At 44.4% G+C, this 15,405-nt stretch overlaps 1 protein-coding gene across 1 annotated transcript; it reads left to right on the forward strand.

The window, feature by feature from the left end:
• The first annotated feature begins 2,041 nt into the window (after positions 1–2,041).
• Positions 2,042–4,398, forward strand: LOC136523320 (fruit protein pKIWI502-like). The gene is made up of 4 exons (XM_066517037.1): positions 2,042–2,047; positions 3,115–3,434; positions 4,121–4,220; positions 4,303–4,398. The coding sequence occupies exons 1-4, from the start codon at positions 2,042–2,044 to the stop codon at positions 4,396–4,398; spliced, it is 522 nt and encodes a 173-aa protein (XP_066373134.1).
• The last annotated feature ends 11,007 nt before the right edge of the window (positions 4,399–15,405 follow it).

The raw sequence follows: 15,405 nt of genomic DNA on the forward strand, positions 1-15,405 counted from the left end.
GTAGCAGCGCTAACCTCTGGAGAATTTCAATACTTAAACCTTATAATGATTGACATACTCTTAAAGGGCCAGAAAAAATCTATCCACCAATGGTTTCCCGCATTTCTCAAGGTGATTGAATTTTTCTATTAAGGAATTATAGTTGCAGTTTTGGTTAGACTATCAGTATAGACATGTCAAACATTTTATCTAAAGTAACAATCGATATAAATTATATGTTAGGTTACTATATGGTATTAAATAATTTGTTAGTATCATAATAAGTACATGAATTGTTAAGAAAATATGTGATGAAACATAACATATGTATTTTATTGCTCATGCATGTTGGCACGACACATATATTTACTTTAATTAAATCTTACTATATTAATATTGATAGAGGTGGGGTAATGGTAGAAACCTATAAATTCTCTATTCATTATCCAATATTTTAATAAAAGATGTTGATAATTTAGATGTAGATTTGAGGGGATATTTCATTTTTTTAACAATTCTAATAATGAGATGAAAATTGAGTTATGTAAATTAACGATCATAATAAGAGGACATCAGTAATTAAATGCAAATTTAGGTCTAATTTAGATCATGTTTCTTAATGACGTATGTGGGTAATATAAATTAGAGTCATGAGTTAATTTATATTGTTTTTACCAATAGCAGAAGTGGATAATTATTTTAAAAATATAATATACCCAATAGCTATTATTACTATCAATGGTGATTAGGTTATACCTAATCGATGGTAAGTTTTTTGGATTTTTATGAGAATTTCTAGGATCTACCTTTTATTTTCCTATCAAATCTTGAGAGGATTAACATGCAAGTTAGAAGTTCTAGCATTTATCTTTTTTTTCTAGTGTGATATTTATTTAGTTGAATGTAGTCTTAAGATATTTAAACTCTTGGTACAACCTTTTTCTTGACTTTGTAAGCCTATAGTTTATCTTTTAACTTTTAATCAAATTGCTGCAATTTTTTCACATATTAATTAGAAATTTTAGTATTGTTTATCTTTTATTCAAAAAAAAATTTATTAGAAAGAGTCTAGGTCCTAGTAGTATTGTTTTCCACATAAGTTGAAACTCGGCTTGCATCCAGACACTAAACATGATGGATTTGTTATATCACATGATTATACATGTGTAGTATTATTTATATATCATAAAGTGCATGAAATTAAATTGATAATATTGATATGACATAATGTTTCAGTAAAATGTATACACTTATTTAAAATAATAACTTATGAAATTTATTATGGTGTAGTATTAATATAAAGTGTTATTGCTACATGGTTTGTTAAGTGAACATTTTTCTATGTTCCATAAGTTGTTAAAATAAATATTTATCCTAATATATACAAGTTTCTTTGATATACATGGTGGAACATAGCATTATAGTTATTTTGTCTCATGAATATAGAAGCCTGTAATTTAGAAATATGTGTATATATCGTACTTTATGGATATTAATTTGTTTTTTATAATATTATACATTACTATTTACATGTAGATTTTAGAGATTCGTGTTTATTTTTTATATCTTTCACAACCACATATATGGATAGGTTAAATGCAAACTTAGAATATTACTTTGCATTTTCTTTCACAACGATAAAGGTGAGTAATTTAAAATAATTAGGAGGTTTTTTAAAATTATCTTTCATAATAATGATAGGTGTGGGTAATTTAGACACAAAGTTAGAGGATTATTTTAAAATTATCTTTCATAATAACAAAGCTGTGTAATGTGGACACAAAGTTAGAGGATTATTTTAAAATTATCTTTCATAATAACAAAGCTGTGTAATGTGGACACAAAGTTAGAGGATTATTTTAAAATTATCTTTCATAATAACAAAGCTGGGTAATGTGGACACAATGTCAGGGGATTATTTTAAATTATGTTTCAAAAAGGCCAAGTTGGAAAATTTAGATGCAAATTTAGAGGCTTATTATGAATTATTTTTCATAAACAGATGTGGATAATTTATATACAAATATAAGGGGTTAATTTGAATTATCTTTTACAATGACAGATGTGGGTAATTTACATGCAAAATTAGAGGTTACTTTATGTATTTTTTTATAATGGCAGTGGTGGGTAATTTTTTAATAAAGCGCAATAGATCGATTGGCTATTATTGATGATGATGATTAGAGTACCAAATCAATGGTTATATGTTTCTAATTATTATGAGAATTTCTAAAATTTATCTTTTTTTCGTATCGTGTCTGGTAAAAATTAACGTGGTGTCTCTATTAGGGGCCTCTAATTAGTAATAGTAAGATACCAGGAAGCACGAGGAAACCGGCCACTCTGCCATCATCTCCATCCTGGCCATTGTTGGATAATCGACGCATAGCGCCACGCTGCCTAACACCTCCTAGCGACTAGCGACGGCCGCCCGGCGGCCTCTACCCTTCGCTGGGGGCATCAGCACGGGTCAGCCGCGGCTGCTGCCCGCCAGCTGCCCCTAGCCGCACGCCGTGCAGACTCGAGGGAGCGAGCACCGTTGGAGAGACTCGATCGAAGGAGACGTTAGGGGAGGAGACAGTAGGCCCCAGTGGCGGCAGCAGATGTGTGGTGAGGACTGATCGGCAACGCCGATGTGAGCGCTGGAGCACTGAGCGAGAGCACAGGCAAGCGGAGTCAAAAAGTAAGAAGCAGAGCTACTAGATTTAGGGCCTGTTTGGAACTGCTCTGCTCCACTTTTTGTAGCTATGCTCCTAAACTTTTCTGTCAAACAGATCCAACTCCACAAACTTTGCTCCAAAAAAAAGATGGAGTTTTGGTCCAACTTCATGTTTTTTCGCGGAGCTCCTCTGAGAGTACTCCACAAACCAGCGTTTCGTATTTCCTCGTGGAGTTGGAGGTAATTACCCGTAATTGCCACTCGTTACGCAAATACTGTTTCCTTCTATTTCCTCCCGTCGCCCCCACCCGACGCCCTCATCCTCCTCTACTCCTGTCGCCTCTCTCCTCTGCTCCAGCCCGTCCTCCCCAAACCCTAGCGACGCCACCGCTCATTCCGGCCGCCACGGCAAGACATCCGGCCAGGTGATGGACGGAGAAGATAGATCAAATGGTAATTGCACCGCTCATTCTTAGGCACCGGGGCTACTCGCCTCCCACGCCGCCGCCGGCCAGTTCCTCCCCTTTCGCCTCCCCGCCTCGCCCTACCCCATCTTCCTCGCCATCGCATCCCCTCGTCCCCCACCCCCACCCGCGCCCGAGACCCTACCGGAGCCAGCCTCCTGCTTCGAATTCCTCGTCAAGCGTCTCCCGGGAACACCCTCCGCGCACCTCTGTGACCTCCGCCCCGGCGACCTCGTCCATGTTGGCGCCAGCGTCGTCGGCCGCGGATTTGATGTCGCCAGGATATCCGACGCCAGCCACGTTCTCGTCTTCGCCACCGGATCCGGGATCAGGTACCCCTGTCCTTCTGACCATCCTTCGTTGGTCAAATCCGCATCAATTGTACTACACGATGCACAATTGCTCCATTTTAGGTCTCAAGCAATCCACAGTATGATGCAATTCGGCATTGTGGCGGAAAAAAATAACAATTAGTATTAAATTGTGATAATCATGTGGGGGTGCCATCTGGATTATGATAATCCACTATCTACTCTCTGAGCTATATCTGGTATTACTTCCAACTAGTCTTGAGCCATAAGTTTCTCATAATTGCTTAACCCATTAGTGCTCTTTGGAGTTGGGATATATATAACCGGAACATGCACGTACTCAGTGGAAGATTAAACATGAAAAGACATTAGCTGCAAGATACTACGGAGTATTTATTAGGTTTTCACTTCTTAGATAACTCATCAGTTGTTGACAATGCCCTTCGATGGATGAGCAATACCATTCCCATGAATAGCTCTGTCAGATTTATTGAGCTGCAAACATCATTGTGTCTAGAAGCCTGCTCTCCAGATAAGCTATATCCATGTAATGGAAGCACAGATACTTGTCCTAAGAAGACTGTGTTAGTGTATCTGATACAAATGCGTACGAAGTACACTTGTACAAGTTTTCAAGACATGCAGATGTACTTACATTAGGATGTATAATTATAATTATTATCTATCTCCACATTTGTTAATTGCAGCCCTATACGATCACTTATTGAGTCAGTTTTTGCTGAAAACAAAAAAACTGATGTAAGCCTCTTTTATGGGGTTAGAAATCTTCAGAGGATGGCATATCAGGTAGGTTTATGTCAGCTTAGTTGTGCAGTTTGTATATTTTCATATTCCGTCTATGATGGCTGGTGATTATGTGCACTGACAGGAAAGGTTTGATGACTGGGAATCCAGAGGAGTCACTACTGGATTCAGGCGCTTTGCCGAGTGCCTCCCTAAATACACTCGGCAAAGGCTTTGCTGAGTGCCGCACTCGGCAAAGAGCAGTCGGCAAAGAACCCATTGACAAAGGTTTCTTTGCCGAGTGCCACATATCGGGCACTCGGTAAAGCCTTTGCCGAGTGTCACCTCAGCACTCGGCAAAAAAAAAAAATCCGACGTCAACTCTGACGGCCTCTTTGCCGAGTGCCACCTCAGCGGCACTCGACAAAGAATTTTTCCTTTTTTTTTGAAAATTCTTTGCCGAGTGCCATACTCTTGCACTCGGCAAAAAAAATTTTCTTTTTTCCTTTTAAAAATCTTTGCCGAGTGCCATGACTCTGGCACTCGGCAAAGCTGGGTAATTGGGTCTCTGCTTCCCAGCTTTGCCGAGTGCCATGGTCACAGCACTCGGCAAAAGCCCTCTTTGCCGAGTGTGGCACTCGGCAAAGAGGGGAAAAATGCTATTTTTTTTGGTTTTTTGCTTTCCATCAGCACAAACAAAGAAATCACATATATATCAACACACAACACAGGTTATATCACATACACATCCATATTCCATCACATACACATCCACCATCCATAATACATCACATACAAATCCATTGTCCATAATCCATCACATACATTCGCATCATCCATGACAATATCCATCACAATATCAATATATATATATATATATATATATATATATATATATATATATATATATATATATATATATATATGTCTCTAGTAGTAGTCCAATATAAGGCTAAGTCTAACACAAGTCCATGCAACATGAAAAGAAATAAATAAACGGTACCTACTGCCAGCCTCCCTACCTGGAGTGTGAACTGCCACCTAGAGGAGGGCCAGTTGTCCACCCGGCCTGTGGAGAAGGGCCACCTTGAGGAGTCCGGTTCGAACCCGCCGACTGTTGCTGCACAAAGGAGAAGCGAATTCATGAGTATCTACACAAGGACCGCACAAGCTAAAGGAATAAACAACCATATATACTCACCAGAGTCCCTATAGGAGGAGGAGGAGCCACAACTGGAGCGAGCAGCGACTGGGGCACGACCACACCTGGCAAGGCCTGAAGGCTCGCCATGAAGCTGAACATGTCCTGCAGCCTCTGCGCCTCGGCCGCCCTCTAGGCTTGTACAGCCTCCATCTCCAGCCGATGGGCCTCCGCCTAGGCCGCCTGCTGGGCCTCCAACCTCCGCAAGTCGGCCTGCAACATTCCACCCGCAATGTTTAAACAATGCAAAGGCAAGGTAGATGTGTAAAAGCAATGAACGACGAATAAAACAGTACTAACCTGGAGTTCCGCCATCTGCTGCTGTGAGCTCTGCTGCCGAGAGCATATGGGGAGGGAGGAGCTTGTGCTCCTTGCTCGAATCTTGGCGAGGTTGGGAGCAGAGGCAGAGTCGACTGTGCTGTCCGCCATCCAGTACCGGCCGTGCTGCTTCCCTCCTCCCATCCTCATCAGGAGGTCTGTGTCTAGGGGCTGGGTGGCCGGATCGAAGTCCTCCCCATGGTGCTCGTGGGCCGCCGAGGTGTACTCGCTAAGCTTGATGTGGACGCTCGCGTTGGTGTACGCCTCGGGCCCGTCTGCCGGGTTGTAGGTGACTTCCGGGGCCGTCGCCTTGCCCTTGTGTGCCAGGGCGTACGCCATGAACTCGTTGCATTCCTGGCCTTGGTGCGCCTGGGACTGCGAGGAAAATACAAAGATGCTTATAAGTAATGAGAATTGAGCGTTAGAATAAATAAATAAAGATGAAAACACAAAGAAGATTACCCATGTCTGGGCGTACGGGCGTACGCGCTGAGGCTCCGGTTGCCTTGGTGGTGTGGCACCCCACCCATCTGCAGGCGGCAGTCCTGGCGGATGTTGTGCTTCTCCGCCCACTCCTCCGAGAGCCACCTGTCCACAATGGCCTCCCAGCAGAGGCGGTGCCTAGCGCACCAATCAGGACATTGATGCATGCCATCAAGTTATTGATATGTCAGAAGATGAAATGAAGCCTACCTATTCTTCATGGAAGGAGTTAGTATTAATGTTTCGTACTTACCGAGAGGTACTGCTCCTTGGTGAGCGTCCTGGTCCTGGCATCAGCCTTCCTCACCACCTGACCAAGGACGTCGGCGCTGTAGTTGATGATGCACTGGAGCCACGTCTCGTGGTACAGGTCCGAGAGTTGGGACCTACAGACCTTGTCCTGCACTTGCGCTGCCCGGTCCTCAAACCCTTCGTCGCACCTGAAGAAGTCCTACATATAGACATCATGTATCATTTCATTATTTCAAGAATGACCAATGAATGCATAGTATTGACCAATTTAGTGCGATGAAGACTCACCCAGAACTCAGCCTTGATCCGCGTCGCAACGGTGCCGAACTCGCTGTCCTCGGTGGCGTAGAAGTGGTCCCACGTCCAGGGCGGTGAAGTCACTGAGGCATAGGTGACCATGCCAAGGTAGTGCTACCGAATCAGAAGGCCCAGGGTGCCATTGATGTGCTGGCCCGTTCCGGACACAACTTCCCAGTTGCTGCAAGAGTCATTAAGAAGAATTGTTAGTCTCCAGTTCAATTTTCAACATGTCATATGAAATAGTAGTGAAATAATACTTACTTGTCGCCGCTGGGTCAAATCACCGAGCGCCAGTGAAGTGGGATCGACCGCGTCGGGAGCTGCGAGGGCCCGTGCAAGTAGACTCCCGACGAGGTAGAGCATGAGGTAGTGCAAGTGGAACCCCCTTCTGTCGCTATCGCCGCCTCCCCGTGGTCCGACAAGTCAGAGGAAGTGCCACCCCCTCCTATGTGTAGGCCCACCGCCTGGTCGTCCTCGTCCACCGACGGGGTGGCAGCCGGCTGCACCCTCATCCTTGGACGGCCGCAGCGGCGGCCGCTCCTCGTCTTCCTCGTCGGCGGCTCTGGCAAGGGGTCCTCCTCAACGTGGGGTGGTGAGTGCTCCCTCATGTAGAGGGAGTTGACCCCCCCGACGGGCCTGCCTTCCGCCCGGCATTTTGTCGAGTGCCTGCAATTTCAAAGAGTGAACCAATTAGCACAGTTAAATTACAAGTACTTATAAAGAGATGCAAAATGAACGAAACATAATTGCAATAATAATAATAATAATAATAATAATAATAATAATAATAATAATATAGTATTATATGAATTAGAAATATTCTTCACGATCGGCAGCGGCTGTATCATAGGTGTCGTCATCACTATCAATATTGTCGAGTAAATTGGGCTCATCTCCATCGTTGTCATCATTGTCATCGCCTAACTGTAATCGCTCAAGCATTTGTAAGTCCTTTGCATTTTGCACCTCTTCTCCGTCGTCCTCATCTCCATCGTCCTGATCAATGTCATTGTGTACTTCCATGCCCATCAGCGAAAACATGTCTATGTCAAACCTCCCTTCTAGCCCCTCTGGTTGATAGAACTCCCGTGTGTTTGGGTCAAAGTTGTAATCCTCATCGTTTGGGACAGGCAGTTTACCGTGCGGCGATACCAACTTCACAAGGTACCAACTGATAAGATTGGGGTCTTTTTGGCACGCCCATGGGAGATAATAAACTTGCATGGCCTGTTGAGCCACAATATAGACATCCTCTCCTTGATAGACAGAATCCTGTCGAATTTTGACTTATCCAATCTCAGGGGCTGTTCTCGTGACATTAGGATCGAACCAATTGCATTTGAATACGACTTGATTAGGAGCTTTGCGACACTCAAAATTGAGCTCGTATATTTCTTCTACTATGCCGTAGTAGTCGCGCTCATTGGTGCCGGGCGTATGAACTCCGGTATTCGTGGTTTTCCGATTGGGCCGACTTCGCTCGTAGTTTCTTGTGTGAAAGCGATAGCCATTCACATCATAAATGGTGAATGACTTGACCTTGTAGGCGAAGCCTTTGGCGAGCCCTTTCAACTCAGCATCCATTTCCGCATCCTTGCGGGCCTGCAAGGTGAGGCCGAATAGATCGTTACATTACTCGCTCGTAGGAGCAAAGTGGGATGTCAAAGATTGAACGAGGTAAATTGGACGGTACCTTCGTATCGAACCAGGATATGAAATCGGGCACACCATCTTTGTCTTGAGGGGAAGGAGCCCTATTCCCTCTCCAGTATTTATTCAGAAATTCCCTGAAAAAACAAGAGATAAGGGGGTTTGATAGATGGAGGATAGTGACAAGGGCGTATGTAACAAGCTCATTGAGAACTTACTGCACATAAGGCTTCACTTCATCAAGGTTCAACAACACATACAGCATGATAGTGCGCCACTCATCATGCCGCAAGGTCTTGGTGCCCGATGCGCTTGCCTTTCCGAGTTGCCCTTTGAAAAGGCTGAGGTTCGATGAACTCTCGTCCGCGTTGTAACGAGGGGGACGATTGTGCACGCTAGGAAGGCCATCCTTATAGTATGTTGTTATGAAGTTTGACACCTCCTCCAGAATGAATGCCTCTGCCACAGAAGCCTCAATTTTGGCTTTATTTCTACACTTTTTCCGAAGAATCTTTAGACATCTCTCAATTGTATAGCACCAACGGGCCTGCACGGGCCCCCCCATTCGTGCCTCGTACGGTAGGTGCAAAATCAGATGCTGCATCGCCAGGAAGAAGCCGGGTGGGAAGATCTTCTCCAACTTGCAGAGCAACACAGGTGCCACTTTCTCCAAGTCATCAATCACGTCCCGAGATAACTCCTTGGCACAAAGCTAGCGGAAGAAATAGCTCAACTCTGCCAGCACGCGCCGCACATGCTCAGGGACGTATCCCTAGGTCATCGCAGGAAGGAGCCGCTCAATCCATATGTGGTAGTCATGACTCTTCATCCCTAAGACTCGCATTGTGGACAAGTTCACTCCCCTACTCAAATTTGCCGCATGCCCATCAGGGAACATTAACGTCTGGATCCACTATAGTACTTCCTTCCTTTGGTCCATTTTCAAGACAAAAGCAACCGGAGTCCTTCTCCATTTCTTGCCAGGCGTGGGAGGCTTCATCACTTGCTTTGGCCTATCGCACATCGTTGCCAGGTCCAGTCTAGCCTTAACATTGTCCTTTGACTTATCAGGAATGTCCATGAGTGTTGCAAAAAGCGCCTCGGCGATATTCTTTTCTGTGTGCATTACATCAATGTTGTGTGGAAGAAGAAGGTCATTGAAATAGGGGAGCCTAGTCAAGCCCGATTTATGAGTCCACAGGTGTTCCTCACCATATCCAATAAAACCACCTTTCTCTTTATCATCTTTGAGAGCCTCTATCTCAGCACGGACCTCGGCACTGGTCATCATCTGAGGTGCAGGGTCGATGACTTGAACCCCTTTCCTGAAGTTCTTGACGTCACGTCTGAATGGATGGTCAAGAGGGAGGAATTGACGATGTTGGTCAAATGAAGAAAACTTGCCACCCCTCTTCAGCCAAGTGAACCTCACAGCTGTCTTGCATATTGGGCATGGGAACTTCCTGTGAACACACCACGCGCAGAATATGCCATACGCCAGGAAGTCATGCAGGGAGTAGTGGTACCACACATGCATTGTGAAGTTCTTCTTTGTAGCTCGGTCATATGTCAGTACCCCCTTTTCCCAAGCAAGGATCAATTCATCAATGAGAGGCTCCATGAACAAACCCATCTTGTTCCCCGGGTGTCCAGGAATTATCAGTGACAAGAATACGTTCTTGGGTTGAAACATGACGCCGGGGGGGGGGGGGGGAGATTGAGGGGGATCACGAACATGGGCCAACAAGTGTACGGGGCCGCCAGCAATCCATAGGGGTTGAACCCATCTGTTGCCAGCGCTACACGTACATTCCGAGCCTCCTCAGCTTTACCATGATGTATGCCATCGAAATGGGTCCATGCATCGCCATTCGATGGGTGTACCATCTTGTCAGCATTGTATCTTTTGCCATGTCATCTGTTTCGCGGACTCCTCTGTCATGTACAGCCGTTGGATCCTCGGTATGACAGGAAGGTACCATAGGACCTTCATGGGGATACCAAGTTGTTCCTTCTTGCCATCACTAGTGTCGACCTCCAGATACCTAGAGGATTTGCACTTTGGATAGTGCGTTGCTTTCTCGTGATCTTTCCTAAATAGGACGCAACCATTCGGACAAGCATGGATATGCTCATACGGCATCTTAAGGGCACAAAGAAGTTTCTGTGGCTCGTACAAGTTCTTCAGTAGAATGTGACCCTCCAGAAGCAGGGATCCAACAACTGCCAACATACCATCGAAGTTGTCTCGACTCATGCTACACTACGACTTGAACGCCATTAGGCGTCCAATGGCATCCTATTGCGAAACCATTGTCTTTTCGTGAAGGGGCTTCTGTGCCGAAGACAGCATATCGTAGTATGCCTTTGCGGATTCCTCTAGCTCATCCTCTAATCCTTCACCGAACCGTGCCTCCTGAAAGTCATCCATCTAGTCTGCTACCCCGGCATCTCCATCAAAAGCCTCGAGGCGTGGTCTCACCACCTCCTCCCTAATACGATCGGCTTCACCATGGTGGATCCAGCAGGTATAGTTTGGCATGAATCCATACTTGCAAAGATCTTCCCCCACATTCTTCCTATTCTTTCTTACATGGTTGTCACATTTGCTGCAAGGACACGACATCCGACTCGACCCTCTAGCAGCCTCGCCAAATGAATGCTCCAAGAAAGCATTAGTCTTAGTCATCCATTCTGGGGTCATACTTATGTGGCCCATGTACATCCAATCACAGTTCTCCATCCTCTGGCATATACATATGTAAGCGAGTAATATAACCAGCAATTGCATCTGCACGACGTTCCTACCATCTAATAGGTGAGGATAGGTCCTAATCCCACCCGCGGATGCGTAGATGAGGTCAGTTTCAATGCTCTGCTCCTATCCGAGACAGAATTTTGGCAGCACCTCCCCGCTGTTCTCCCGATACACGTCCTGTAAGGGAGAGTGTGTATCCGGAGAACAACAGGGAGGTGATGCCGAAAGTCTGTCTCGGACCGGAGCGAACCATGGAAACTAACCTCATTTTGCTTAAGATCTGCATACCTCCGACCGTATCTCTTTCGAACGGGAGATGCCTAACTGGGCTACGTGACCATATAAAACATGCATGCAAAGGAGGAGGGGGTTATACCTAGGGTGGCGGTGGAGTCAGGCTAGCGGGGCAGTGGCGTGTCGGTGCAGTGGCGAGGCGATGCGGTGCAGGCAGACCAGCAGCGCTGACGAAGACGATCGGGGTCGCCAAGTCCCTCCCACGGGTCTTTCTCCTACATAAAAAGGCAATAGGTTAGAATCCATTGAAAATTTCGGCAGCACCTCCCCTGCACGGGGAGGTTTCCAAAACCTGCAAGAAACGTAGGCGCGATGGCCAACAACCACATATATACCAAACATAGGCATGAAGGCCAACAAACATATATACCAAGACGAGCCATGTACTTTAGTTCTCTTTCCATGCAGATGAAAGTATCGAAGTAGTACAACAACAAGTACTACTACCACTACAACTACTACTAACACTAACACTACTACTACTAACACTACTACTATCACTACTTACTACTAACAATACTACTAACACTACTAACTACTACTACTTACTAACTACTACTAACACTACTAAGTACTACTACTAACTACTACAGGTGTAGGGCATACCTTCGCGACGAGAATGGCAACAACGAGGGTTAGCGATGATGGCGGGGACAACCGCAGCGGCGTGAGGGTCGACGGGCCTAGGCCGGCACCTTCCTTCTCCTCTCCTTCTCCTTCTCCTCCTCTCTTCTCCCCTCCTCCTCTCTTCTCCCCTTCTCCTCTCTTCTCCCCTACCTCCTCCTCCTCTCTTTTACAGTGGCGCAGTGGCCGGGGCGGGGAGGCGTGGTGGCCGGGACGGGCGCCGCGGTGCGGCGGCGGTGGCTGAGGGAGAGAGAGGTGAGAGGGAGAGAGAAATGAGAGAAAGAGAGAGAGAGCGCGCCAGCCGGGCGCGGGTGAAGGGAAAGGGCGGCTTTGCCGAGTGCCAGATCGGCGGCACTCGGCAAAGTCAATTTTCTTCGCCGAGTGTCGTGATCTAGCACTCGGTGAAGTTTTAAAAAAAATCAGCAGCTCTTTGCCGAGTGCCAGCTGGGCGGCACTCGACAAAGTTATTACTTTGCCGAGTGCCAACCCTAGGCACTCGGCAAAATAATTTTTTTTTGTTTTTTGCCACCAATTTTTTTGAAGCTTTAGTACACTACCACAAACAACATGTTTAAATTTGGGATATTTTCATTGCCTTTTGGTATATTTCTATAGTTTATTTTGTTTTGTTGAATTTTTCCAAAAAATGTAAGTTTGAACTGCAGGTGCATCAAATAATGGATTACATTCGTTCAAAAAATGTTATCCTTGTTTCTTAGTGTAAATTTAGGCTAAATCCAGGAACTGTCTCAAAATTTCGATCAATGTGCTCACGGGGCAACGCCGCCAACTGGCGTGGGAGTGGTTTTTTAATTGTATAAAATGCGAACGAATTTCGAAAATCATGAAACTTGTCGAGTTGTCGCCGTATCGTATGCGATACGGCGACAACTCGACAAGTTTCGTACGTGACAACGTGCTCGAAACTTTTTCAAATTTTTTCCACAGCATACGCATACGATACGGCGACAACTCGACAAGTTTCATGATTTTCGAAATTCGTTCGCATTTTATACAATTAAAAAACCACTCCCACGCAAGTTGGCGGCGTTGCCCCGTGAGCACATTGATCGAAATTTTGAGACAGTTCCTGGATTTAGCCTAAATTTACACTAAGAAACAAGGATAACATTTTTTTGAACGAATGTAATCCATTATCCGATGCACCTGCAGTTCAAACTTACATTTTCTGGAAAAATTCAACAAAACAAAATAAACTATAGAAATATGCCAAAAGGCAATGAAAATGTCCCAAATTTAAACATGTTGTTTGTGGTAATGTACTAAAGCTTTAAAAAAAATTGGTGGCAAAAAACCAAAAAAAAAAAAATATTTTGCCGAGTGCCAAGTTTTGGCACTCAGCAAAATAAATTCTTTGCCGAGTGCCAAACGGGAGGCACTCGGCAAAGAGGACGCCGCTGGATGCCGTTAAACCCCTACCAATCTTTGCCGAGTGTCTGCCTTTGCCAAGTGCCAGGCACTTGGCAAAGACAGCCTTTGCCGAGTGCAGGTATTTGCCGAGTGCAAGGCACTCAGCAAAGGTCTCTTTGTCGAGTGTCATATTTTGCCGAGTGCGGCGCTCGGCAAAGCAGGTCTTTGCCGAGTGCCCGAAATTTGGCACTCGGCAAAGATTTTTGCACTCGGCAAATCACGTGTTTCCCGTAGTGAGTTAAAACTATACCTCTATTACGGTTCAGGCACTTCAATAGCTACTTCAATAGCTGCTTTTCAAGCACTCATATATAAAATGGCGTCCTACCCGATGTTCAAGCAAAAAATGATTGTTGTGGCTACTATGGTCCTTCACAACTTCATTCGAGAGCATGGCGGTGAAGACTTGGACTTCGCTCGGTGCGACCGTGATCCAAATTATGTTCCAGAGATTCCGGAAAGGTACTTCAAATATGTGGCTAGATCAAATGGCTCTACTGATGCTCCTACTATGGACAAATTCCGTGATGACTTGGCCACCGCTCTTTCTCTAGCTTGGAACTAGAATTATGTATTAGTCACTATTCTCTAGTTATCTATGGACAACTATTTCTATTAGAATGATGGACTTTGTTATCTTATTTATCATTAGTCATGTATGGACAATTATTTGTATCCGAAATATGAACTTTGTCAATTATCCATCAAGCGCTTTGAAATTTACGTGACAAAAGTATGTAATTATTTGGCCGAAATATTTGTTTTTTACTTTTCTCCAATAAATTAAATGAGATTATAATATTTACACCATATTTGAATTGGTAAAAAAAAATATTCAATTACACATGCTCTGCATACAACAGAATATGCACCAAATATCGATCAGGGGGATAGTAGACCTTTCCTATAGAAACCTCATGTTTTCAGAGCTGGAGCTAAACTGCGTGCCAAACAGGTCCACTTGCTCTAGAAACTCCACAGTGGAGCTGCTCTGTGGTGGAGTTGGTAGAGCAGAGCTGAAAAAGGTGGAGCAGAGTTGTCCCAAACAGGCCCTTAAGCTCTTGGGAAATAAGCAGCAGAGAAGCGGCCTCTAGGGTGCCATGTATGCACGGTGGAGATGGAGACAGTATCATGGAAAAAAATAGTGGGCTATAGCGGCCGGAGAGACTCGACGCTAAGCTACTGTTATTTTGTGCCGCTATGCCAACTTTGACCGCTATTGCGCGCTATAGCGCTACTAAGTTGCATAGCTTTAGCGTTCAAATAGTGGTGCTATTTCAGGTTTTGACAATTTAATTAGTTATTTCGTACTTATCATTTGCTACTAATTTGGTATTTTGGACAATTAAACACTGAACTTTCATGAACCATGTTATAATGTCATATTGGTAATGTTACCTAGACTTGTGAAACCTTAGAAATATATTTGTGTTCATCGAATTTCATATTTACCATGTTTTTTGTATCAATTACCGGCGTTTTTCATGTTTTTTTATAAAACGCTCTGTCGTAGCGCCGCTATAGCCAAATAGCTGTTGAAAAAAGTTCTCGCTATTTGTCACTACTGCTGAAGTATTGACAGTGGCGTCCCGAGAAATTTGGCGGTCTCTAGCGAAATTCTAAATTGGGCCCAAAGTTATTGTCAAAATAAATTAATAATAATGTAAACTTTAATGCGTTGCATAAAAAATAGAATAGTATGGAACTGACCATAGAGAACGATCGATTAAAACTAGACATGAAGTGCATGTCTTCTTGATTCACCGTTCGCGAGATCCGAGATACATGATGCATGGACATAGAAATTATTGATCGTCACGATGAATTACGCATTAGAATTAGCTTAGACCTTTTAACTTCACTGATGTTTAAGACAAAACCTAATACACAACATTACTTTTTTTAGGGGAATACACAACATTACTTAGGATAATTTC

The sequence above is a fragment of the Miscanthus floridulus genome, chromosome 18 (genome assembly GCF_019320115.1).
Source record: "Miscanthus floridulus cultivar M001 chromosome 18, ASM1932011v1, whole genome shotgun sequence".
Taxonomy (NCBI): domain Eukaryota; kingdom Viridiplantae; phylum Streptophyta; class Magnoliopsida; order Poales; family Poaceae; genus Miscanthus; species Miscanthus floridulus.